Source organism: Myxine glutinosa, chromosome 5 (assembly GCF_964187855.1).
Source record: "Myxine glutinosa chromosome 5, kmMyxGlut1.1, whole genome shotgun sequence".
In the NCBI taxonomy this organism is placed as follows: Eukaryota; Metazoa; Chordata; class Myxini; order Myxiniformes; family Myxinidae; genus Myxine; species Myxine glutinosa.
The window spans coordinates 137149351-137176450 of record NC_136265.1 but is presented as its reverse complement, the minus strand read 5'-3'; the positions used below and the strand labels follow the sequence as shown (position 1 = coordinate 137176450).

Sequence of the window (27100 nt, the reverse complement as noted above, 5' to 3'; positions counted from 1 at the left end):
AACTCATCCATAATTGTTTTATAAATATCATGTTATATATCGCTTTTCACCCGATCTCCCAATGGGGAAGAATCACTTCAAAATTAAATAATTCTCGTATCCGAATCCACATTCAGATCTTCACCAAAATCGAATTGATTCGGTCTTGTCACACACCCATACTCCACCAAGTTTCATCCGAATCTGCCCCCAATTTTTTAAGATATCCTATATATTGTTTTTATCCCTATCACAATGATGAAGAATCACTTAAAGAATTCTAGTATCCGGATCTTCACCGAATCGTAATCATTTCGTCCTTATCATATACACTACATCTCCGAAAGTTTTGTCCAAATCCGTCCACAATTTTTTGAGATATTTTGTTCACAGACAAACAGGCGGGGGTGAAAACATAACCTCCATCCACCTTCGGTGGTGGAGGTAAATATCTCGAGAGGTTATTATTGTTATTCGGACGAAACTTGGTGGACAGGTTGGGTGTGTGGACATGAACAGGTTGGTTGATGCGAATGACTACGCTTAAACGTGGAGAGCAAAATGATGCCCCCAGACGTCCCATCGGAATATCGATTAATCTTGGTGGATGCCTCGTCTACAAATTGCATATGCATTGACGGTTTGACCACTTATCGTTAATGTAAATACAGTAATAACATTGTGCTCGCAGGATGTCCAAGAGGGACTCACACTCCCCTAGGTTTAATTCCCCCCCCCCCCCCCTCTGGAATCTGAGCGACCCAAAATAAGAAAGGTTTAACGTGAAAAATGCTTGAGCCTTTCGCATGGACTGAGGCCCCATCTATCTATAATTCCAGTAATCTCTGTCTGTACGTTTGTACGTTTGTACGTTTGTCTGTCTGTGACCGCTGTTTCTCGACAACCACGGGTCCGATATACTTTTAACTTGCCAGGTATATTGCTGGGGACCCGAGGATGTGCCTTTTCAAGGTTTCATATTAATCGGACAATTACTTACCGAGCTATGTCCAAAAAACGATTCAACCAATCAGAGAGCAGCGAACGATCGCGTGTGCCGGCGTTGCGAATGGACCAAACCATTCCATGTAAATAGAGGGGGGGGGGGGTTCTGTGGTCGTTGCGAATGGACGAAACCATTTCATGTAAATAGAGGGGGGGGGGATTGTCACTGTACTCGCAAGCCGTTCGCCGTTCGCTTTGGCGTTGCGAATGGACCAAACCATTTCATGTAAATAGAGGGGGGGGGATATAATTTTAGATAGATATATAGTACGGGCATATATATAGTACGGGCATGCCCTAGTATATAAAAATGTAGAAGTCATCAAGGCTGGTGTATTTAATTATTTCAGCAACGTCTGTTTCCGCATTCTTGAGTTTTATTTGGAAAACCCTGGAATTCACGTTGGTGTCCGTCAGTGCATCATGCGTTGGTACTCATATCTCAAAGGCTATGTATTGAAACGAACTGATATGAACCAGATCTTTTGAGAGGTGTATTCGCAGCATTATCACTGCTGTTTCATCGGCTGTTTTCCATTGACGCACAATAATCCTCTTTGCACCGGTAGATAGATAAAAAATAACGACTTCGAAGGTTAAAAACACAAAATTAACATTTGTTTTTATCCCTCAATTAATAATGGCTCCTTATTACAATTCAAACTGGAAATTCAGTGGTGGTGATACGAACCGCCCTTTTGAGAGGTGTATTGACAGCATTGCCATCGCTGTTTCGTCGGCGTTTTTCCACTGACGCACAATAATCATCTTTTTTGTATGTATTTTTAAAAAACGAGTCCGAAGCTTCGAAACACAAAATTTACCGACTTTTTCTTTTTTTAAAATAAAAGATATTTGTACTTGTTCCAAGAAAACGGAATGAATGTCGATTTCCGTTCGCCTACTTCCGGTTTCACTACCGTTTGCGAAGTCACGTTAGCGTGCTCGCTTTTCCCTCTCGCGCCTTTTGTTTCTTCACCCTTCGTCTATTTATTCACCTCATCAATCGTTTCTTATTTCTCTCACCGATCTGCCATCGTCATGGTAAGTTTACATGACCGAGTGAATGCTTTGCGAACAGCGACATTAAGTATTAACCCTCTGCCTCTGGTACAGTCGGTCAACCCGAACGCTTTTCTCATTTTATCAGTTAAGTCGGTCGTTTTAAGTACTTGGGTTTAGTTGTGCGAAACCTTTCGCTTTAGTCCACAAAGTATTGTATTGCAGACCATGTTTAAAATGCAGGAAGTAGAGGCTTTACGTGCTCTTCTTCCTCACTCTATGGACATCATCGATATGCAGTACAACGATACACAAGGAACTTTGATAGGAGGAGGAGTACATTTGGCCCATCGTTCCTATGTTATATCAACACCTGTATTTCATGATCAGTTTATGGATTGACATTATTGGGATGAACAGGCCAGACGTCACCAGAGTGTTATATATTTGGAGGGGGAGGTGTGGTGGGTTGTAGGTTATAAATATAATATAATTATATGGTGAGGAATGAGCAAACACTGACGGCACATTCACCTTTTGACGAGGCCCTCTCACAGACCTCACAAGTACTACTACTGCCCAGGTATACAATCGCTGATCCGTAACCTTAGCTACCTACTATTCCTGACTACATGTGCCTATCTAATTCCAGTTTAAATCTACTTCCTATTTCCACTGTTGAGCTGCTGGTTGGTGGATTCAGTGATCATCATCATCATCATCATCATCATCATCATCATCATCATCATCATCGATGTAAAGAAGATGGTCAGAATAGTGGCAACTTCAGTTTAACAAGGATGCATGCGCGTTGCACATCGGCCGTGGAAATGTGGATGCAGTATACCCGCTACAACAAGTAAGGAGCTGAACTGCCCAGTGACAGTGTACCCCCATGGAAAAGGATTTGGGAGGCATCAGTCATCATAGACAGAGAACTCTAATCACGTTGGCATGTTTCGTCAGCTGTTAACAAAACCCAACAGCTACGTGGTATCACGAAGAACACCTTCACTCATGTCAATAGGAAGGTGCTCCCACTCATCTTTTTAGACTCCAATAAAACCTCACCTGGAATAAGGTAAAGTCTTGTCGGACCTCACCAGCTCATGCTTCCAGATGGGACGTCCGGCTTAACGTCCATCCGAGGGGCGGGGTGACATAAATTACAAGGTGCAGAATAGTAAAAGGCTGCACCTTACCTGCAAAACTCCAGTCTGGCAGTTTTACAGTCATAAATCAAACTCTCGGAAAGAATGCTCCCAGGTAATCGTGCTACCTCCCTCCTCACCAACCTGCCGGATACATTGATTCTATAATAACATCACAAATACCCTTCTCTGCAGAGCTTGCTTGGACCTACAGCGGGAGTGGCGGAATTGGAAGGACGAGTTACCGTGCCTGGGAGTTCAGAGTATGGGGTTCATGACACGCTGAGATTTGGGTAAGTCACCTCGACAACGTGATGCAAATGATTTTTATTGTTTTTTAAAATTTAATTATCTCTGGAGAAGGTACATATGGCAAAGAGGTCGGTCTGGCTGGCATGGGCCGGTCAAGGCAAGCAGGTGGTGTTGTGGCATGGACAAGTTTCCCGCAACAGCAGGTAGGCTGATTGATGTCTTGGTGGCAGGTACAAGTGCCATCTCCTAAAACACCAATTTGGCACACAAGGGGTCCTCACGAAATCAAATTGACCTACTCCTGTTCTCCAGTGGCTGTAGACATCAAAATGGTGCTAACTGGAAGCATCTCTATTCTGACCTATCATTGTCAAAACACATTTTCCGTTTTATCCTTCCCCGCTCCTCGATCATGATTCAACATAGCCAATTTATCCAATGCTACCAAGTTGTGATGCTCTACTTGATTTTGGGTCGTGCCCTCAAACCACAGCCCTTCAATTAACTTTTGAACCCATTAAATTTACTCTTACTTCAGAACCAACACCGTTAAATGGCATCCATGTTCCAAAACAGCATCCATGATTGCTTCTTCTTCATCAACACACGCACACACCCTTATGGCAATGCTTGTGAGGGACACAGCAAAAATTTTCCTTGTCCCATCCCCCTCCCTTTCTGTAGTGCTCGTGAGGGACATGGCTCTCCCCTCAATTTACCTTATGGCCCCTCCTTTTCTGTAATGTTTACAGGGGCCATACGATGCGCACACCCTGCACTGCTTTCTTTGAGCACGACCTTCCATTCCTATCTCTGCTCCGGCAGCCTGCATGCATGTGTGTTCCGCAATGCGGCACTGCCGGTTTGTCTCAGCTCATCCCAAGCCGGGACAGTTAACATGATCTCTGTGGGGAGGCGCCCTGATTCCATCACTAACCAGTCCGTCTATTAATGGCAACTCCCCCGGTGGCGTTCGTCCTACACCCCCCTCTATGTTCATACTACTCACCTCACACACGTCATACTCACCTCGCTCACCACACTTTGGCGGGTTTCCTATCTCTGCTCAGGCATCAAAACTAGCGCCTCTTTGGCATTGCAAGGCCGGACTCTGCGGTTTTAGACACAAACATCAGGGAGAGAAGACAGCTTTCTTTACAAATAAAGATGCATAATCCTCAATAACAATTAAATTACCTCACTCTTATGCTAATATGTGTACTAAGGAAATAACTATTTCTAAGCTATACAATCTTGACTCCAACAAGCCATTTCCACAATGATATTATTCATTTGCATGAATATTTGAGAAATGAAGTGGTACATTAGTAATTCAGAGTTGTTGTGGCATGTGATCGATGTTACGATTACGTGCAGTTTGCTTTGTGAACCTTGAGGTTGTTGATATTAATTTATTTACTCTTCCCACTGCCTTTGCGCAGGTTTACGAGCACGCTTTCCCAGATCAAAAATTCGCACCCCCTGGAGGCCTCCGAACGGCTATGCTCAAATCTTGAGCCCATGGCAGGCCTGGCTGAGCTCCGTGTCACACAAGGCTTACACGCACCACTACGTCTGCTCAATGAACTAAAGGTCACCCGCAGGGTCGGTATTCTTTCCAATTCGCGTTCTCAGCAGTTTTGAGAGATTGTTTGAAATACATAATGCCATACCTCCTTTGATATACATGTTCGCCTGGGCACTGCACCCTATGGATTGTTACCTCCACCAACGAAGGTGGATGGAGGTTGTTTTCACCCTTGTCTGTTTGTATGTTTGACTTTGAACAAGATAACTCAAAAAGTTGTTGACGGATTCAAACGAAATTTGGCAGAAAAGTAGTGTATGTGACACGGACGAAATGATTATATTTTGGTGAAGATTCGGATCCGGCTGGTAGAATTTTTGAAGTGATTCTTCACCATTGCGAGAGGGCCAAAAACTATACATAGCAGAATATCTCAAAAAGTTGTGGACGGATTTGGACGAAGCTTGGTGGACAGGTTGGGTGTGTGACAAGACTGATTAGATTTTGGTAAAGATCTGAATATGGATTCGGATACGAGAATTATTTAATTTTTAAGTGTTTCTTCACCATTGAGACATTGAGCGAAAAGCGATTATATAACGTGATGTTTAAAAAACGTTATGACTGAACTTGGTGGATGAGTTGGTTAGGTGACGAGAACAATTGTTCATTAGATTTTGAACATTAGATTGTTCAAAACATTAGATTTTGGTTCAGCTCCGAATCCAGATCCGGCCTATCAGTGGGATACAAAACATAAACTGTTCAGCCTTCAAAAATGGGACCGAAAAACAACAACAACCACGGTCCAACAACAACAACCAACAACAACAACAACCACGGCCAATGAAAAAGGCCAACCCCCGCTTGCGGGGAAAAATGGCCTCTAAAGGTGTTTTTTTTTGGGTTTTTTTCGAATCCAGATCCGGCCTATCAGTGGGATACAAAACATAAACTGTTCAGCCTGGCATTGGGTATGCGCTCCACTGAGTGCCTTTCTAGTTGTTAATGTTTTGGAGAAGGATTTTCCACTTCCATGGTCAATCTCATGAAATTCCCTCTCCCCACTCTTCCTACCCTTCCTCCCAAACTTCCGTTCTTACCTTTTTAGGCTGGCAGGTTCCCTTGCCTCCACAGCTCTGGTATTGGAACAGCAACGATCTTGGGTACAGATGAACGCATCGGATTTGAAGACTTTTTGAATGGTGTGCAAGGGCAGGCAGCTACTGCTCATTCTTCACGGGTTTTTAGAACTTGTCTTTAATATACTGTAGTTTACCCAATATCCATGCATAATTACCATTTTATTTTGATTTTCCTCAAATTGTAATAAGAAAACGCAGCAGATATACAGTGTAAACCTATTTATTTTAAACAAAATGTACATTTAAATGCAAGCAGCAAGAGAACATTTCCTCTGCACGAGTCGATCTACCTAAAGTCCAGAGTTCAATACAAAAGCAAATTTATTAAAAGTCAGGTCTGCCAAAACTAAACATCTGTTACAAGACTTTTAATTAAATTTACAGACCAGCCTTTACGAAACCAGCTTTGATGAGTTCCCGTCGTTTGCCAACTTCCTCATGGTCAGTGGGTGTAGATGGGCTTCAAAATGGTTGTCTTTATGTAGATGGAAACTTACAAATTTCCCTCGCCATCCATTTTCCCAACAAAGATATCACTTGACCGGCATGCCGAGAATGGAAGCACCTGTCCAGTTCATCTTTGTATTCCTTGTTCACGGACAGATGTAATGGCTGGAGCTTGTTGGTGCAGCAGGCAGAAGCAACTGTAAATACGTCGAAGATTATCTCCCTTCTTACTTTTTCTCGTATTTCTGGAAAGTAAAGTATGGATGGCATCGTTGGCAGCCTGTATTGTTTCGGCTTCTTCTTGCATCTCTCAATGCTGAAGGTTCGATAGGCCAGGAAGTTTCGTAGGATTTGGATCCATTTCCACAACGTCGTCTGTCAGGCGACGGTTCGGAAGATAGTGTATGCCAGTATTGATTTGATATTTTGATAAAGATTTGTGCCTAAACGTCGCACACTTTTATACCTGACCAAGATTTACTCAGATTTTGACACTTTATTTCATGTCACCGTTAAGTTGACTGTACTGTCTTTCCCTCGCGGTCCCCATGTGCTGTCTTTCCCTCACGGTCCCCATGTGCTGGCTTTCCCTCGCGGTCCCCATGTGCTGTCTTTCCCTCGCGGTCCCCATGTGCTGTCTTTCCCTCGCGGTCCCCATGTGCTGTCTTTCCCTCGCGGTCCCCATGTGCTGTCTTTCCCTCGCGGTCCCCATGTGCTGTCTTTCCCTCGCGGTCCCCATGTGCTGTCTTTCCCTCGCGGTCCCCATGTGCTGTCTTTCCCTCGCGGTCCCCATGTGCTGTCTTTCCCTCGCGGTCCCCATGTGCTGTCTTTCCCTCGAGGTCCCCATGTGCTGTCTTTCCCTCGCGGTCCCCATGTGCTGTCTTTCCCTCGCGGTCCCCATGTGCTGTCTTTCCCTCACGGTCCCCATGTGCTGTCTTTCCCTCGCGGTCCCCATGTGCTGTCTTTCCCTCGCGGTCCCCCTGTGCTGTCTTTCCCTCGCGGTCCCCCTGTGCTGTCTTTCCCTCGCGGTTGTCAGCTCTTTCACGAGCCTCGATTCAGTATAGAAAAAAAACGTGTGTTGTTTTATCTTTGCGGATTAGCATCAATTGTGGTGTGGTGTCCGACTGCGGCACCATCTATATTTACCTTTTTTTATGAATTGTAGTATACACAGATATACATTTGCCATGAATAATAATTCGCACGAAAATGGTTTGAAAACAAAACCCCGAAAGATAATTATCACTAATACTTTTCCTATTACTACAGTAATTCGTGTTTATCTTATAAGGAAGGCAATGGGGCCAAGAGCACTCTGAACCTATAAGAGGAAGTCTTTTGAGAGATACCTACCATATAAAACACTGCATGGGTGAAACTTCTTCCGTATTGCAGGGAACTCCTTGTTTTTGTAATGACCCATACAGAGGTTTCCGTGTTTTCGTCATCAGAAAAACATGATTTTTGGGATTTGAGGTGCTATTCTGATATGCTGATTCGGTTCTCAACAGTTTACATTCGTGTCGAAGTTATCTGGGTACAAAAGCTTGCAAGTGCGTTAATGCGATCAGATGTCCGCCAGGTAGGAGATCATCCGTCTAAGTTGGTAAATATGGAAATAGCATCCATTGTTGGGGTTTCCCATTGCCGTTCCCTCTTACGAACCTCACGGGAAATACCGAAATGCCGTCTTTATATTACGAGAAGTAAAGATGCGATTCTGCGGAACACAAAACCCGATAATGTCTGTTGGTTTGTGAGCACTTCGATACGAGATCAAGAAATCTTAACAGGGAACGTTGCAGGACGAGGGTTAGAATCGTTAAGTCCACCTGTCTCTTTTTAGAGGAAATTACCAATTAAACCTCCTCTGTGGGTTTGCCATTAACCCGAGGTGGCATAATGTGGTTCCGGGCCAGAGACCCATCATGATCTTTGTTGTGCTATAATGTTTATTTACATGACATTCTCGGTATGCTCCAAAAAGATGGTGACAAATAATTTCTGTTGAACATTTTTTTTTTTCTTCATTCAGGCATGAGAGAAATAGATAAGCAATTGTGTTTTTTTCCTTAAACTACCCCTACTTTACATGAGGTGGTGTGCGAGTCCAACATATATTTATCATTGCTGTGTACAGTTTACGTAATTTACCTGTGATTGATTCGGTGAAGGTTTCTAATCAAAAGTGCTATTTCGTGACATCTGTGATGTATTCACATCATTTTCAAAGCATCGTGTGCTTTCCCCCTCCTCGTTATCTCAAGTGCTTCCTGAGTTTTTCTCGACTTCTTAGTTATTATTGTCATCTTTGAAATCGGATCAGTGCTTCGATTCCTTCGCCAAATCAAAGCATTTTATTTTTATTTCACAATTATGTACGTGTTTACTAATTATTTTCTTTCGTTGAAAACTGATCTGTGAGGTTTCTGCTTCTTTTGGTGTCGTGCAAAGTTTGGTTTTCATCCGAGATGTGTATCGGTGGTGTTTTGCGATTTCTTTGTGGTATTTTACCATCTTTGAGAACCTTTACTACCACGTTTCTCCCTTTGACAAAGGTGAGTTTCTTTTTAGTCTCCTATCTAGTGTGTGTGTGTGTGTGTGTGTGTGTGTGTGTGTGTGTGTGTGTGTGTGTGTGTGTGTGTGTGTGTGTGTGTGTGTGTGTGTGTGTGTGTGTGTGTGTGTGTGTGTGTGTGTGTGTGTGTGTGTGTGTGTGCGCGCGCGCGCGTGGCATGTATTTTTGTGGCATTGTATTAGAGCTTTCTTATGTGGAATGTGATACACCAGTGATTGTCGTGATCTCCCTAGTTGATTAGGATATTTAACTAAAAATAATCTGGAAGAATTCCAATGTTTCTAATATATTTATATTATTATTATATATTGTATGTGTGTGTGTGTATATATATATATATATATATTGTTGCGGTTTTAGAACCCACACTTTTGTAAATAAATAATCACTTGTAAATATGACATTAAAGGTTAAAGGATGCACCCCTAGTTAGGCCACAGCAACACGCAGGTCACCATAGGAATTCCAGTTATTTCATTATTATGTGTTTTCGTTAAGGCTGTGTTTCCAATAGTTGAATCTGCGTTGCATCAATCAAATAAGGAGTAGGCCCTTTCGTCCATTTTGCGACCTCTCTCTCCAAGCGCCACCATTACGCGCCTTGTTAGCAGCGTTCACTGCCATTGAGCTGAAGCTTGCTCTAACCGACGCCATTAACCATGCGGTCAGGCTCAAGGAAGAAGGGGGCGGAACGCCAAGAACAAGGTGTGGCCTGTCAACCAGCCGTCAAAGGCGTGGCCGGTAAGCCCTCACCAACCAACCAGGGCTGAGGTGAGATCGCTGGTGGGCGTGGTTTTGGAGCGCGCGAGCGCAAAGCCCTATTCCGGACTTGCATGGACATCTTCTTTTGGTGGACTTGATGAGAGAGCGCTGTGTGCATTGCGAAAGCCTATACGGAGCGCACATTGGCAAAGGAGGGCTCACTCACTGGCGCTGAATGAGAACTTGAGAGAGAGGGAGAGAATTTGACACGACCATATGTTTATTACGTACAAAGGACACGAGCCTCCCCCCACCCCCCCCCCCCCCCCCCCCGCCATATGTAAGGTCCGGTCGCGTTCCAATTATGTGCGAAGCTGCCTGCCGGGTTTCGCCCATGGGACCGGAGCCTGGACCCCATCGCCTGGACCATCTACCTGGACCTTCCATCTACCAGCTACAATCCCCATGTGAGTGTGTATGTTTGTCTGGGGCATAGAATAAGACTGTTTTAAGACTGCCCTGTGTCCTGATTCTTCTTCTTCTTCCTGTACATCCTTTCGTTTCCTCTTTCCTCCTGTATATTTGTAATAAATTACCTTGTTCTTTCTTGATTTTCCCTAATCTGATCGCATCCATCCTTTCTATCAATTGAGTACCTATGGCACGATTAGGAACCGCTCAGAATCAGGTTTAGTCTTTGTTAATAGCTTGGATCGCAGATTGCTAACCGCTCGGCATTATCCATCATATCCGTGGTTCGAGCGGGAGTTATTTCCCTGCTTTACGGTCGGGTTAGTAAGTAGGTATTTGGGACTACCTTGACCAATGACCCTAGCTAATACCGACCGGAAGGAGCGTTATAACTAGGGCTGTCAACCGAGCCGAGACCGGGACGAAATCCCGGCGGTTTCGGCTTTCGAGACGGTCTCGGGACGGTCCCGAGATAAATTGATTAACGCAATTTCTCGGTAAAAAAATCCCGGTTAAAATTCCAACTTCTTGCAGATATTTTCCATAATAGAGGCATTTATTGAGCCTTGCTTTCATTACTCTGCTTCTGCACAAGCATCATTTTTCGCAAGTGTAGCTGAACTGACACAAACGATGATAGATAAAGTAAACTCACTGTTCCAGGATTTTCCCCTCGTCAACAAACAATGCACTGCAAACGAATCCGAATTCCGAATCCGGATCTTCACCAACATCTAATCATGTCGTCCTTGTCACACACGCTGCATCTCCACAAAATTTCGTCCGAATCCGTCCACAACTTTTTGAGATATTGTGTTCACAAACAAACGGACAAACAGACAGGAGTGAAAACATAACCTGCATCTACCTTTGGTGGCGCAGGTAACGAAATCAGGATGAAGGTCACAATGAAAATCCGCCGCATCGCGGCTTCATTTAAACCGTTGAATCCTTCCGCTGTATCACTCCGCCTCGCCCCGCTACGCTGCGGTCACGTGTCCGTCCTTGGAGACGAGTTACGGAATGTGGTTGCTATGGTCTTTTGCACATTAATATCGAGGGACTCGCTCGAGGCTCCGTGAATTGAGGGACGATGTTTATTTAGATTAAAAACACGTTTATAACGGATTAATCTACACACAATGTATTAATACAAGTACAATACATTATGTAGTTTTATGAAATGAGTTTTTGATGAACGTTTATGTTTTAATTGCAACGCTAAATCTATAAATTGTAAGAATCCCTCGGGGTTTGGTTTGACGGTTTGAATGTGAAAGTATTTTGGTTATCTTATCTCCACTTTAGGCCTGATAAGTTGATTACGTTTACTTTAGTCACAGAGTCAAAATAAGGATGGGGGGGGGGGGGGTGATCACGACACCGCCTGCTTTATAATTTACTAGCAGAAGTACCCGGCATTGCCGGGCGGGGGAGGGGAACGGGGAACGGGGGGGGAGCGAGCCCCTTGGCGATCACAACTCACAAAATGATAATGAAACTCCAACCGGGACTCGAATATGCCTGGGCAGAAACATTTTCTCCCTCTCTCTGACATTCCGAGCAAGAAATTACACGATAATACAAACTGTAATGAGATAACCCGGTCCCATCGGTGGCCGATCATCTGCATGTAGGCGGTGTATTTTATTTCATCCCGGTAAATGGAAGCTAAGTCGGAATTTAAGTACTCAACATCAGAAATGAATTTTTTTCATTGTTGTTTATATATTGTAATGAAATTCCATTATTTTTGAAGCCTTATTATTTTTTTTATTTTTTTTTTTTTATTTACTTTGCCTGGAACCGAGCCGATCCGAGATCCCGTTATGAAAATTGAAAATTTATCGAGACGGTTCCGAGACGGGATTTTGAATCTAGCTAACAGCACTAGTTATAACTTCCCAGGACTCGGGACGGCCAGCTAAAAGGACAACAGGATTAACCCCCCCCCCCCCCCCTTGATAAGGGGAGCGCCGACCCCCGAGATCCGTAACAATTGGTGTCTGGGAGTGGGATTTGAAGCCCGAACCAAATTTTTTATCTGAACAAATTTGGTCAAAATTTCGAGCGGCCGAAATTTTTATTAACATCTAAATTTAAATCGTGCCATGGATAACCAAGGCGATCGGATGCCGGTGGGGGAAATAGAAGAGGAGTTAGAGGCAACCCAGGACCCCAGGGAAGAAGTGGGAGAGATGGAGGAGGAAATTAATGAGGATGCAGCAGTCGGGGTTGCAGGCGCAAAAAATGGCGCCTCGCACATGGCGATGAGGGCCGCACAAACGGGGGGTGGGGGGAGGGGGTAGACATGCAAGCCTTCATGGCGCAGATACAGGCAGCCATACAATCGGGGGTGGACAAAACGCAGAAGCTAATTGAAGGGTTTGGAAACGAAATGGGTGACCACATACAAAAATGTGGGGAGAGCAGAGACCGCAGGTCGAGCGGGAAGGGAACAAGGGTATGCGACGCTGCGACGGGGTAGCGCGACTTGAGGAGCGTGGGTTGAGTGAAGAGCAAGGCACAGCCGGGTGAACCGGGGTAGAAATCGCGACCCAAGGGATAGAGAAGCCGACGACCGCAGAATTAGAAAATTTAATTCTATTAGCGCCACCGGTCGTCGAGGGAAAGGAAAATGAATTAATAATAGTGGAAATTGGGGTTGAAAAGACGACGGAGTTAGTACATGAATCGGAGATTGAGATGGAATGTACTCAAAGTCTGAATTCACATCGTGATGTCGTGCTGCATAACCCCAATTAAAGTTTGCAGGTGGTGGGGCAAAGAGGAGGAAGCGCCAAGGTGAGAAGGGTAATATATGGCGCGAAAAGATTTGGAGCAAAAGTGTTTGGCGCGAGAGGATTTTTCACGCGCTTGGGATCCCGGCGTAACCCGGGCGCTTGTGGAAGGTCCGTGGAGAGGTGTATGAAAGCGAATGGCGCGCGTGTGCGAATGGCACCGAAGCGCGGGTGCGTAACAACAGAGTGTGAAAGTGAGGGAGAATGCACAATGGAGTGTATGTGTGAGGGTGAGTGTGATACGGAGTGTGACATGGATGAGGAGCGTGTGCGAGAATGCCACACCTGGGATGGATGAGGAGCGTGTACGAGGGTGCACACCTGAGTTGGTTGTGGTGAGTGTGCGGGAGAGCACACCAGAGCGCGTTATTGGGTGTGCAAAAGAGTGCACACCCATGGGTAGGTGTGCGCTGAGTGGGTGGATGCAGAAGTGCACACCCGGGAGTGTTACGGAGTGCGTAAAGGAGGTGTGTGTGATTATGGAGCGTGCGGATGGAATGAGTGCGCGAGAGTGTGGAGCGAAAGGGAATGCATGAGCGAGTGCAGTCGTAGAATGTGTGGAGTGTATGAGAGGCGTTGGAGCACCGCGTTTGGTGAGTGTAGAACGGGGACGAGTGGTGTGGGCATGCGAGAGGAGCATCGACTCTGGCCGGGGCAGCGATTAGGCCGACGTGCAGCCGACGCGAGCGCTCGGGGCGTGGTGCGTTTTGTGTGCTGCGGGGGCCGGCAGGGATCGTTGCCGCGTCGCTCCTGCACGGAGCGCTGTGCACGATTCGGGCCGGGCTCCGCCCTGTATGGTTGGTGCCGCGCCATAGCGGCGAGCGGCGCGATTTCGGGGGAGAAAGGCCAGGTCGGACGGACCTTCGCCCCCTGGCGGGCGCGGTGCTCCGACCGGGCGAGGTTGGGTCATCGGGCCGGAGACCGAAAGGTTCCGCGCTGAGATGGACCGTGGAATCTCGGACCGAGTATGCCTCCTCCTCAGAATCGTATTTGCCGGATGGACCCAACCTACAGGAGACTGACAATCCGCACGCATAGCCGGCTTTTCGAAGCCGAGCTGTGACGAAAATGTATTACGGCGCACCGAGAGGCTCAGAGTAGTGGACTAGTAGTAGTAGTAGTGATGGCGATAGTGATGTAGAGGGATGGTGGCTCTACCATCCCTCACATCCATTTTGGGCAAAGGAGGTATAGGTTTATGGGGTGGCAGTACAAACTAGCCAGGGAGGGCTTGGATAATGGTTAGGGATCTAGAAAATGACTATAGGTGACCAAGAATTAAGTAGTGACAATGTACCTGTCGTGGGGACGTAGAGTAGAGTAGTTGGATTATAACGACGAGGGAGTGCTTAGTATAAGGGATGACGGGGAGCACGAGTATTAGAAGGGAGTCGTTAGTTTAAATGATGCGGTGTGTGTGAGCATGAGGTTTCGCATGAAATGAGGAATTGGTATGAGAGTCTTGCTGGTGAGCTTGTTGAAATGAGGCAATGCTCGAGAAAAGTGTGTGTGTGTGTGTGTGTGCGTGTGTGTGTGTGTGTGTGTGTGTGTGTGTGTGTGTGTGTGTGTGTGTGTGTGTGTGTGTGTGTGTGTGTGTGTGTGTGTGTGTGTGTGTGTGTGTGTGTGTGTGTGTGTGTGTTGAGTGATTAACCTGCATGATGTGCAGGTGAAGTACAGGTGTGTGGAATGAATGGTGTGGAGTGGGAGTGTGGAATACGTGGAGTGGAGTGCATGGTGCGGTGCGAAGGAGTGGATGGGGGAAGGATGGACCCCTTCGCGAGTACCCAGGGAGGGTAGTTTAAAAGTAGGTAGAGGGAGTAGGTAAATTGTGGTTGGATATTGACATCTGTGGTGCGTGTAGTAGTACGGAAGTGTTTTGTTGGGTGCATTAGTGTGTGGAATGGCTGGGCGTGTGAGCCTGGCAGTAGGAATGGTTAAATGGGCACTCCGCCACTGGTAGTCTGTCGGCCAGGTGAGGCCGCAGGTAGGCTCTGGGAGCCAGGTAGTAGAGTTCAGTGGGGCCCGTGGATCCCGAGAGAGGACCCGGGTAGCCCTATGTCAGAGGGGGCATTAGTGGGGTAAGGGAGCCAGAGGGCCTTCCCCAGGTTAGGGTGAGGAGCTAGGTAAGCTCGGGTGGCAACTGCAGTGGCGGAGGTGTGCAGGTGAGCGGACCTGCTGGTGAGCCACACGACCCAGCCCTGAAATTGTGCGAGGGCACAGGTTGAAAAACCGGGGGAGTGAGACCCCAAATTGGAGAGCGCCACAGTATGTGCAATGGGAATTGGTTTTTAGAACCGCATAGTTTAAAGATGGCCAATGGATTGGCAGGGCAAGACCCCGGGTAGTGTAAAGTGTTGTCATTTAGAAGGATAGATAGGAAGAAAATCTCTTCGCACCATCCACATCCACTCACCTAAGTGATAAGTCTCCACACCAGTTTTTGTGTGCAAGTATTTGGAATGAAAGACGCATCAGGACGTGGGTGAGGCATTGTGTTGAAATTCCATCCCTTCCTCCTTGGGAGGGATTGGGAACGAATTTGGCATTAGGGGAGATATGGGAAGGACAAGACGTTAGCGACGAATTTTTGAAGGTGTAAATTGTGTAAATACGGGTAAGGGCAAGGGTAGGGTAGGTGACGTGGGGGGATGACGTACGCTAGGGATGAGCTTTCTCGGCTCGCTCTCCTGCGCCCCTCACCTTGCATTACCTTGCTTTGATGTGTACCCTTGCGCCCCTGCCCGCTGATCTGCTTGTCCTTCCTTCCCCACTCATGGACCATTGTTCTTTTGTGCCCGAGGGAAGTGTGCAGGTGACCGCAGTTGTGCGCCCGCACCTTTGCTGCCTCCTGCCTGCACTGATGCACCATATGGACCACACGTTCTGTGGCCTAGCACCACTTGTGGACCACACGTTCTTTGGCCTGGCATCTCTGCTGGGACCGACCATTGTTGCCAGCGGTATCTGCCTTGCGGACCACTGTTTTTAAGTGGCATCCATGCCCAGCAGTGGACCACCTGAGTTGGCCCTGCTGGCCATATAAATAATAAAAAGCAGACGCGGTGTGTGCCCTTTTTCATTAAATAAACAACATCAAGCAAGAAGATCCATCAAGACAGCAAGATACATCGGCCCAGCAGAGCAGAGAAGCAAGAAGACATCATTTTATTATTTTAAAATGTGTGTTTTGTGCATTTTTATGATGGTGCTTTTTGGTGCATTTTGTTTATTATGGTGCATTTTATTGGGTACATATGGTATGGTGTATCGGTGCAGTGCATGGCAATGGCATTTTTCCTCTTCTCTAAATATATTTTCTTTTCCCACAAAAGACAGGTCCTGGGTGACAGTGTAAATAATTAGTGTTTTGTAAATAATTCTCCCCACCGGCTAAATGTTTAGTTTAAAGGCAATTCGGTTAATTGTGGGCGTGAGTCAGGTAGGATGCAACGCAGCAGGTGGGACATATTTAGTGTTAAAACTGTCGCACTCAGGGTGAGGGTAAAAGTAGAGGGTAACCACACGTAAGTGTCACACTAAGTTAAAAGGTAGTTCATTTTATTTCGGCTCGGGACGATCCTGGAAAAAGGGAGGGTGCAGTGTTGCGGTTTTAGAACCCACACTTTTGTAAATAAATAATCACTTGTGAATATGACATTAAAGGTTAAAGGTTGCACCCCTAGTTAGGCCACAGCAACACATAGGTCACCATAGGAATTCCAGTTATTTCATTGTTATGTGTTTTAGTTAAGGCCGTGTTTCCAATCGTTGAATCTGCGTTGCATCAATCAAATAAGGAGTAGGCCCTTTCGTCCATTTTGCGACCTCTCTCTCCAAGCGCCGCCATTATGCGCCTTTTTTGCAGCGTTCGCTGCCATTGAGCTGAAGCTCGCTCTAACTGCCGCCATTAACCATGCGGTCAGGCTCGAGGAAGAAGGGGGCGGAACGCCAAAAACAAGGTGTGGCCTGTCAACCAGCCGTCAAAGGCGTGGCCGGTAAGCCCTCACCAACCAACCAGGGCTGAGGTGAGATCGCTGGTGGGCGTGGTTTTGGAGCGCGCGGAGTGATCTTGGCTCGCGTTATATAAGCACGAGCGCAAAGCCCTATTACGGACTTGCACGGACGTCTTCTTTTGGTGGACTTGATGAGAGAGAGCGCTGAGTGCATTGTGAAAGCCTATATGGAGCGCACATTGGCAAAGGAGGACTCACTCGCTGGCGCTGAATTAGAACTTGAGAGAGAGAGAATTTGACACGACCATACGTTTGTTACGTACAAAGGACACGAGCCTTCCCCCCCCCCCCCCCCCCCCCGCCCGCCATATGTAAGGTCCGGTCGCGCTCCAACTACGCGCGAAGCTGCCTGCCGGGTTTCGCCTGCGGGACCGGAGCCTGGACCTCATCGCCTGCACCATCTACCTGGACCTGCCATCTACCAGCTACAATCCCCGTGTGAGTGTGTATGTTTGTCTGGGGCATAGAATAAGACTGTTTTAAGACTGCCCTGTGTCCTGCTTCTTCTTATTCTTCCTGTACATCCTTTCGTTTCCCCTTTCCTCCTGTATATTTGTAATAAATTACCTTATTCTTTCCTGGTTTTCCCTAATCCGATCGCATCCGTCCTTTCTTTCAATTGAGTACCTGTGGCACGATTAGGAACCGCTCAGAATCGGGTTTAGTCTTTGTTAATAGCTCGGATCGTGGATTGCAAACCACTCGGCATTATCCATCATATCCGTGGTTCGAGCGGGAGTTATTTCCCTGCTTTACGGTCGGATTAGTAAGTAGGTATTTGGGACTACCTTGACCAATGACCCTAGCTAATACCGACCGGAAGGAGCGTTATAACTTCCCAGGACTCGGGACGGCCAGCTAAAAGGACAAGGGGATTAACCCCCCCCCCCCCTTGATAAGGGGGAGCGCCGACCCCCGAGATCCGTAACAATATATATATATATATATATTTATATATATATATATACGCACACACACACACACACACACAGTCATACCCCGTTTTACGCCATTTCGACCTACGTCAAATCCGACTTTACGCCACTCTTCTCGAGTAAATTTCAGTTCAGCGAACGTCATTATGTGCGACTTTACGTCACTCCTACGGACGTGAAAAAAAAAAATTTCCTTAAAAATATATTTAAAATAAATAAAATAGTACATAAATTAACAATAAAAGAAGCTAAAAAAACAATTTTAAATACAATAAAAAGCACATTAAAAATATATTAAAATGTACGTACAGTATACTGTACGTACGCACAGCTGCTGGTTCTCATTCAAAACAGAGGCGACGTACAGTATTCCTTTACTGTGTCTGTTAGCCATGGGTCCTAAGAAGGATAATGCTCGTGTTTCCAAGCGTAATGTGGTTACGATGGAAGATAAGTTAAATCTGATTAAAAGGTATGAAAAAGGTGAAAAAGTGTCGGTGATAGCGCATAGACCTTATCGCGAATCGGAACTGTAATGCGTCATGGGATCGGAAAGGGGCAATAGTATTTCGCTTTGGATTAGGACAAAGCACCGTCTCCCAAGTTTTGTTCGCAAGTGTACAGCCAATATAAGTCAAGACCTACTCTCAAGTGCCTTGTTGGTATTACACCTAGCGGAACAATTTCATACATTTCCAAACCTACAGGAGGAAACACGTCGGACAAAAAAATTGTAAAGATGCCGAACATTGTAGACAAGTTCCATCCCGGCAATATTTGTATGGCCGATCGAGGTTTCAACATTCAGGAACTGTTCTTGCATAAGCAGGTTGTTTCTCTTCTCCAATGGGAACCCCCCTTTCCCTCAAATATTTCTTTAAATCGCTGGATTTTAATGCCAAAAAACGCTGAATTTCTTTCAGATTAGCCATCTTCCTTTCCGTAAACAGCGTCGATCGTAGACAGACGCTTCCTCTTCTGGGTTCGTGTTTACCTTTGCCCCCTTTTTGATCCCATCATGCTTTGCGGTGGAGCGCCCTCTGTTGATATTTACCGATTCGCGATAAGGTCTATGCCTTAGGGCTGCCACGGTCGACGGTATCGACCATCATTAATGATAGGGAACGTATTCTCGCATATGTCACTGAAAAGGCACCGCCGGATAAGACTGCTAAAATGTATGTTTGTGTTCAGAAGAGACGCCATGTTTAAGGTGAATAACATAATCTTATTAATTTTATTTATTATTCTTTACAAATTCATTTATTAATTGTGTTCATGACTCATTAAAAAATATGACTAAAATGTGTTTTTAGTGTTCTTTAAGGTTTAGCGATAGTTATATACTTTCGCGAGTTATTTACTCTAGTTTTACGGTGTTGGTCTTCATTTTAAGGTATTTTTAAGGCTTTTTTTTTTTTTTTTTTTGTATACAAGATCAAGGCTCGTGAAAGAGCTAAAAGGCATTACGCCCGGTTTACGTCAAAAACCGAGTTACGTCACGGCTTATGGAACCAATTAATGACATAGGCCGGGGTATTATTGTATATGTATATATATATATATATACATTGTATTATTACTTACAGTGCCTATGAAAAGTCCACACCCCCTTTCAAAATTTTCACCTTTTGTTGCCTTGTAGCCTGGAATTAAATTGTAGTAGATCAGACTTTTTCCACCTGTATTTACACATCGTAACCCACAACTTCCAAATGAAAAACAAATTCTACAAATTTCATACAATAAATTAAAAATACAAAACTAGAATATCTTGATTGGATAGGTTTCCATCCCCCTTATAATAGCAATTGTAAACAAGAAAGAGCAATCAGATTGCAGACCCTCACCAGGACCTCTTTTAGTGGTGTTGAAGGCTTTTGTGTTGAAACAAATGTGGCTGTCAAGCCAAATGACTGATGACGTCGTTATTTTTATTTTTTTTCCTCCACCAATTTATCACTAGATGACACTCAAGAAATTTCATTTTGATCTGATGAAGTTTTGTACTTGTCCAATTATGACATAATGGAGGCACCTTTGACATCATGATTAACATATGTTATTCCCCATTGAGAGTTCTTTACACTGAGCCATGTCTCAATATTTTCGATGCAACGCTTTTAGAGATATAGAGGTTTTTTTTTGGTTTTTTTCAAGATGGCACCCATACCACATGACATATGACGTAATAATTATCATTAACAAAAATTCTACAGGAGGTGGCGAACCTTTGGTGAAAATCTCCTGTCAATCGGACCAACGGTTGCAGAGAAAATCCTATTTATTCTGTGCGGACAAACAGACAAACGGACTCAAATGTAAAACCCTATCCTCAGTAAAACCCTATCCTCAGTCAAAGCCAACCAGTTCAATCTTGGTTTCGTCAGACCACAGAATCTTGTTTCTCACAGTCTGAGAGTCCTTTCGGTGCTTTTTTGCAAACTCCAAGTGGGCTTTCATGTGTCTTTCACTGAAGAGAGGCTTCCGTCTGGCCACTCTGCCATAAAGCCCAGATCGGTGGAGTGTTGCAGTGATGGTTGTCCTTCTGGAAGTTTCTCCCATCTCCACACAGGATCTCTGGAGCTCAGCCAGAGTGACCATCGGGTTCTTGATCACCTCTCTTACCAAGGCCCTTCTCCCCCGATTGCTCAGTTTGGCCGGGCGGCCAGCTCTATGAAGAGTCCTGGTTGTTCCAAACTTCTTCCATTTAAGAATTATGGAGGCCACTGTGCTCTTGGGAACCTTCAATGCAGCAGAGATTTTTTTTTGTAGGCTTCCCCAGATCTGTGCCTTGACACAATCCTGTCTCTGAGCTCTGCAGGCAGTTCCTTGGACCTCATGGCTTGGTTTTTGCTCTGATATGCATTGTCAGCTGTGAGACCTTATATAGACAGGTGTGTGCCTTTCCAAATCATGTCAAATCAATTTAATTTACCACAGGTGGACTCCAATCAAGGTGTAGAAACATCTCAAAGATCAAGAGAACTGGGAGGCACCTGAGCTAAATTTCAAGTGTCATAGCAAAGGGTATGAATACTTATGTCAATGTGATATTTCAGTTTTTTTCTTTTTAATAAATTTGCAAAACTTTCTAAAATCCTGTTTTCTCTTTGTCATTATGGGGTATTGAGTGTAGATTTTTTTTTTGTGTGTGTAGATTTGAGTGTAGATTGATGAGGGAAAAAATGAATTTAAACGATTTCAGCATAAGGCTGCAACATAACAAAATGTGAAGGGGTCTGAATACTTTCTGAATGCACTGTATATTTATGTATTATATGTATCTATATTATAATAGCCGTAGATGATTCTGTCTGTCTGTCTGTCTATCTGTTGGGTGTCTGTCCGGGGTGTGGCTTACTCGGTTTGCAGAGTAGCTCCACCCATAGCTCCACCCATTCTGGGAGTGGCTATAAACAAATATCCACCATTTTATTAACTCGCATAGCTTTGAGTCCTGTTTTGTAGGCCCGTGGTGTCTTGCTCTCCCCCAGTTTTATTTCAAATCAAATTCGATAAATCATTTCATTTTTCACAGTCGCTAACATAGTTTTAGACTCGGTTGAAAAAAAACGGGAAGAAAATCCGATGAAAGTTGCCGTTTATAGAATTCTCAAATTCTCAAATTGAATTCTCAAAGGCCTGTAACTTCAAGGCCATTGAGTCTCTCTCACGCCTTTATCTCCAATCTAACTCACCATATGATTTCATTTTTATCGATGGTTTTACTTTTAGACTCGGTGTCAGCAATAATTGAGAACAATCCACACACGCGGGAAAATGCAGAGATATATTTTTTAAAATCGCGTCATGGTGTATCATACACTGCCCAACATGACACCGCCGGCAATGTGTCGATATATATTAAAAATTCGCTTTTGCTTTTCCGTTATGATATATTACTATTTCGTTTGATGATAGTCGTCACAAAAACGTCAACAATGATGCCGACATATATTTCTTCGTTTTTATTTCATTCAACATATTAGCCGGAAGTAAAATATGTTTCAGGAAATTACCGAGAGATATTTCTTCGTTTTTTTTATTAGTTATGTGCGCATACACTTTAAATAGGTTTATTTGAAATCTTTAATTTTCCACAAACATTCCACACACGCGGGAAAATGCAGAGATATATTTTTTAAAATCGCGTCATGGTGTATCATACACCGCCCAACATGACACCGACGGCAATGTGTCGATATCTATTTTAAATTCGATATATCATTTCATTTTTCACAGTCGCTAACATAGTTTTAGACTCGGTTGAAAAAAAACGAGAAGAAAATCCGATGAAAGTTGCCGTTTATAGAACGAAATGAATTCTCAAATGCCTGTAACTTCAAGGCCATTGAGTCTCTCTCACGCCTTTATCTCCAATCTAACTCACCATATGATTTCATTTTTATCGATGGTTTTAGAGTCGGTGTCAGCAATAATTGAGAACATTCCACACACGCGGGAAAATGCAGATATATTTTTTAAAATCGCGTCATGGTGTATCATACACCGCCTAACATGACACCGACGGCAACGTGTCGATACGTATTAAAAATTCGCTTTTGCTTTTCCGTTAAGATATATTACTTTTTCGTTTGATGACAGTCGTCACAAAAACGTCAACAATGATGCCGACATATATTTCTTCGTTTTTATTTAATTCAACATTATTAGCCGGAAGTAAAATATGTTTCAGGAAATTACCGAGAGATATTTCTTCGTTTTTTAAAATTAGTTATGTGCGAATACACTTTAAATAGGTTTATTTGAAATCTTTAATTTTCCACAATATAATTTACTTGCCATTTATCATTTGATGATTACGAGACAAATTCCTCTTGAGGATCGTGACAATTCATGCGCTGCGTGGAAACTTCTATTTCCAAAATGAATGAGACGATCGATGAAGAACGCAGACTTGAACAGGATGCAGCAAGAAAACGAATGAGACGGGCGAACAAGTCCATCGACGAACGTCAATGCAAACTTGCGGGGTCACCCGTGGGAATCCCACGGGCATGGATGTGTGTGACATTTCGACATATTGAGTTAGATGCTGCACATTCATTTTTACAAAATGGTTACTGGCAAGTCATCAGATCCAGAAATGGTGTAAAAACCACCGTTTAGAGGCCATTTTTCCCCGCAAAGCGGGGGTTGGCCTTTTCGGGGACCGTGGTAGTTGTTGTTTTTTTGTCCCCTTTTTGAAGCAATGTTTTACGGCCGGCTGCCCTTCCTGACGCCAACCCTTTTTGCCGCCTTCAACGACAAACAGGGAATTACCAGTGAACTGGTACTCAATTAGCCGACCTCGGAAGGATGACAGGCTGAGTCAACCCCCCTGGCATTAATTCGGCGATCGACCGAGATTCGAACCCAGGATCCTAAGCCGGCACCCTAGCCGCTAGCCCAACACCAGAAATGGTGTCATGAACACAATTTATTTACGCACAAGCACAAAAGCAAGACGGGCCGATTTCCGATTCCGACGGGCCGACGGGCGAGACGGGCCGTTTTCCGATTCCGACGGGCCGATTTGGAGCAAGAAAAAGAACGAGACGGGAGAAAAAGGAGAGAAACGAGACGGGGAAAGCCGATTGGAGAGGCGAGTGAGGCGCGATTGGAGAGGAGTGTGAGGCGCGATTGGAGAGGAGTGTGAGGCACGATTGGAGAGGAGTGTGAGGCGTGATTGGAGAGGAGTGTGAGGCACGATTGGAGAGGAGTGATTGGAGGGGAGTGTGAGGCACGATTGGAGAGGAGTGTGAGGCACGATTGGAGAGGAGTGTGAGGCGCGATTGGAGAGGAGTGTGAGGCGCGATTGGAGAGGAGTGTGAGGCGCGATTGGAGAGGCGTGTGAAGGATTGGAGAGGAGTGTGAGGGATTGGAGAGGTGAGGGATTGGAAAGGAGAGGGATGTGAGGGTTTGGAGAGGAGAGGAGTGCTAGGTGGAGAGAGGAGAGTGTCAGGTGGAGACAGGAGAGTGTCAGGTGGAGACAGGAGAGTGTCAGGTGGAGAGGAGTGAGGGGTCACATATTATGTGAAATAAATAAATTGTGTTCATCACACCATTTCTGGATCTGATGACTTGCCAGTAACCATTTTGTAAAAATGAATGTGCAGCATATAACTCAATATGTCGAAATGTCACACACATCCATGCCCGTGGGATTCCCACGGGTGACCCCGCTAGTACTATTATAAAGCCCGTCAAAATGACAGGTTGGAACAGTTTTTGGACTTTTGGACTGTTTTGGACAGGGTGCAAAATGACAGGTCTTTTGTGTCCTCTGGGGTCTTTTGTGTCCTCTGGGGTCTTTTGTGTCCTCTGGGGTCTGTTGTGTCCTCTGGGGTCTTTTATGTCCTGGGGTCTTTTATGTCCTGGGGTCTTTTATGTCCTGGGGTCTTTTGTGTCCTCTGGGGTCTTTTGTGTCCTCTGGGGTCTTTTGTGTGTCCTCTGGGGTCTTTTGTGTGTCCTCTGGGGTCTTTTGTGTGTCCTCTGGGGTCTTTTGTGTGTCCTCTGGGGTCTTTTGTGTGTCCTCTGGGGTCTTTTGTGTCCTCTGGGGTCTTCAGCGTCTTTTGGGTCTTTTGGGTCCTCCAGATCTTTTGAGTCATTCGAGTATTTTGGGTCCTCGATCTGGATATTTGTGGTATTTAAGGGTCTTCGGGGTATTTTGTGTTTTAGGGGTAATTTTGGGTCTTTAAGGGAGTCCAAGGTCTTTTGTCTTTTGGATTGTTTGGGGTATTTTGGGTCTTCATGGTATTTTGGGTGTTTGGGGTCTTTTGGGTCTTCAGTCTTTTAGGTCTTTCAACTGTTTGACACAGTCGTGTTCAAAGATTGCCCCTTAATCGCCCCCACTCAAATCCCTCCTAAAGCTCTACTCAAAGCCTTTAAAACCTATCCTATGAGGAAACACACACACACACACACACACACACACACACACACACACACACACACACACACACACACACACACAGACACAGACACAGACACAGACACACACACACACAATAGATTTTTATATATATATATATATTTGTATGTATTATATGTATTTATATATACATACAGATTTACTTTATGCCCTTCATGTTGCTAATGTGTACTATCAGTTTTTAGTGCTGGCTTTGTAATGTATCTGAACAATGTGATAGTGTAATGTGAACAATATCTGAGAAAGTATCGTGGCCACAACGGCTGTTTAAATATGTAGTGACATGAAAGTCTACGTAAAATGGACGTCGGGCTTTATTGAATGAACAAGTGATCAAATAAGCACGTCAAGCATGTAATTGGAATAAGGATCGGGAGATATGTCGCCCGGCGATGGCTGAGATTGTGAACATTTCCTTGAACAAATCATCACAATGTGGCATTGCCCACTAATACAAGAGGAACGTGTCGGGTAAGGAGTGGGTATCGGCCAAATCGTTAGAGGGAGTGAAGGACGCTGTATTGATGGCAGTTTGTGTTCTGTAAGTTGAAAGCTTTGGGACCTTCATATCAGCTTCCTCCCAGTGTTTTGCATTTATCGCAATAATAAATCGGATTAAGTTTCAAATGTGATCTTTAGTTATTGATCTGATTTGTTTCTTGAGTGTGCATCGCCCTACCAAATGAAAAAGACATAATTAACATCTTATCACCAATATTATGAGACCCACAGAGAGGAAAACGATAGCACAACCAACTCGAGATTTCCCACCTCTCCTTGAAGGTAAAGATCTAAAAGGTCTGTTTCAGGCGCAGCGAGGCCTCGAGTGGAGACAACTCTGCAGCCAAAAGTTTTTGCTCTCCAGGCCCTTTTCCGTCGCAGCTCTCACGATATCGTGAGATGGCTCCTCGTCTCTCCGTGCAGCAATGATGGCAAGGGGCAGCAAGAGATAATGTAGTCATTACCGCATGATGCGTTTGAATTTCATGGCAAACAACAACAACAACGCAACAACAACATGGCAAAACAGGCGTTTATCCGTTTTTCGTGTTGGAGAACTGCCAGGTAAAATGCAAGTGGGGTGGTTGTGAGTTTGAGATAACAGCGATCGGTGTGGGTAACAAATGCACGGGTGCACTGTAGAGATGTGATGTAAAACGAATATCTGGACTGGATCTGGATAGTTGTACCAAAAGACCATTTTCCACTCCATTTTTCCATTTTTTCCCCATAATTTTCCCAAAAAACATTTTTTTTTTCACTGCTTTTTCTTTTTCCATGTGAAAGACGATAAGAGAATAGAAGCTTCTTACATTCTCCTTGATGTCGCGAAATGGTCCCATCAGTGCATGGAGCCCGATATGTTATCGTTGCTGTGCTTGCTCCCACTATTCTCTGACCGCACACTCCCCCCACCCCCTCCCAAACCCTCAGATCCAGGGACCAGCGAGCTGATGGGTGAACCCCATGTTATGATAGAGCGCGCCTTCAAGCTGAACTAACAATCTCCACTCGACACCTGTGAAAGACCAGGTCATCTCACGACGTTCAACTCTTTATCTGAAGGTTCCATTGAGTAATAAAAATAGTTCAAAGTCAGCGCTTGTCTCTGTTGGGGTGGGCGAGGGCCGTTCAATAAATGCGAGCTCCACGTGGGAGGCCAAATGTTTACAACTGAAACACCCGGGTACTCGATGTCGCCTTGGTCCAGCTATCGGCTCATCTGTATACACGCTTGGAGCTTCGAGAGCTGTTAATATTAACTCGAGGCTAAAGTCCCTGTTGGTAGCAATGCCCGATAAGAGAGGGGATACGGTGGAACAGGAAAAGGGCTGCCACGGTGGTTAAGATGGAATAGGAAAACTTAATGGGAATGCAGGGGTGTTTTTCCGATGGCAGACTCGGTATACTTGGCTGGTGCATTAGCTCGAGCCGTGCTGTGATTATATAAAAGCACTGATCGAATCGGCAATGCTCCGGATGTTTATGTCCGAACATATTGCGTGCGATCATATCAAATCGATAATTGCATTAGGTGCACTGAAGGTCAATGTGAGGTTCGTGATGACGTATCTCCACATAACAAGGGTGGTGCAGACGAGGTAAGTGTATGATTAACAAAGAAAGTTGGAGCCAGTAAAGTCGTTGTGCTGATGA

General features: G+C 44.9%; 1 protein-coding gene across 1 annotated transcript; it reads left to right on the top strand.

Annotated features, from left to right (window-relative positions):
* Positions 1-1879: 1879 nt before the first annotated feature.
* On the top strand, positions 1880-26542 carry POMP (proteasome maturation protein). Its single transcript, XM_068116100.2, has 5 exons — positions 1880-2028; positions 3333-3430; positions 4832-4994; positions 6029-6122; positions 26378-26542. The coding sequence occupies exons 1-5, from the start codon at positions 2026-2028 to the stop codon at positions 26443-26445; spliced, it is 426 nt and encodes a 141-aa protein (XP_067972201.1). The 5' UTR covers positions 1880-2025; the 3' UTR covers positions 26446-26542.
* The last annotated feature ends 558 nt before the right edge of the window (positions 26543-27100 follow it).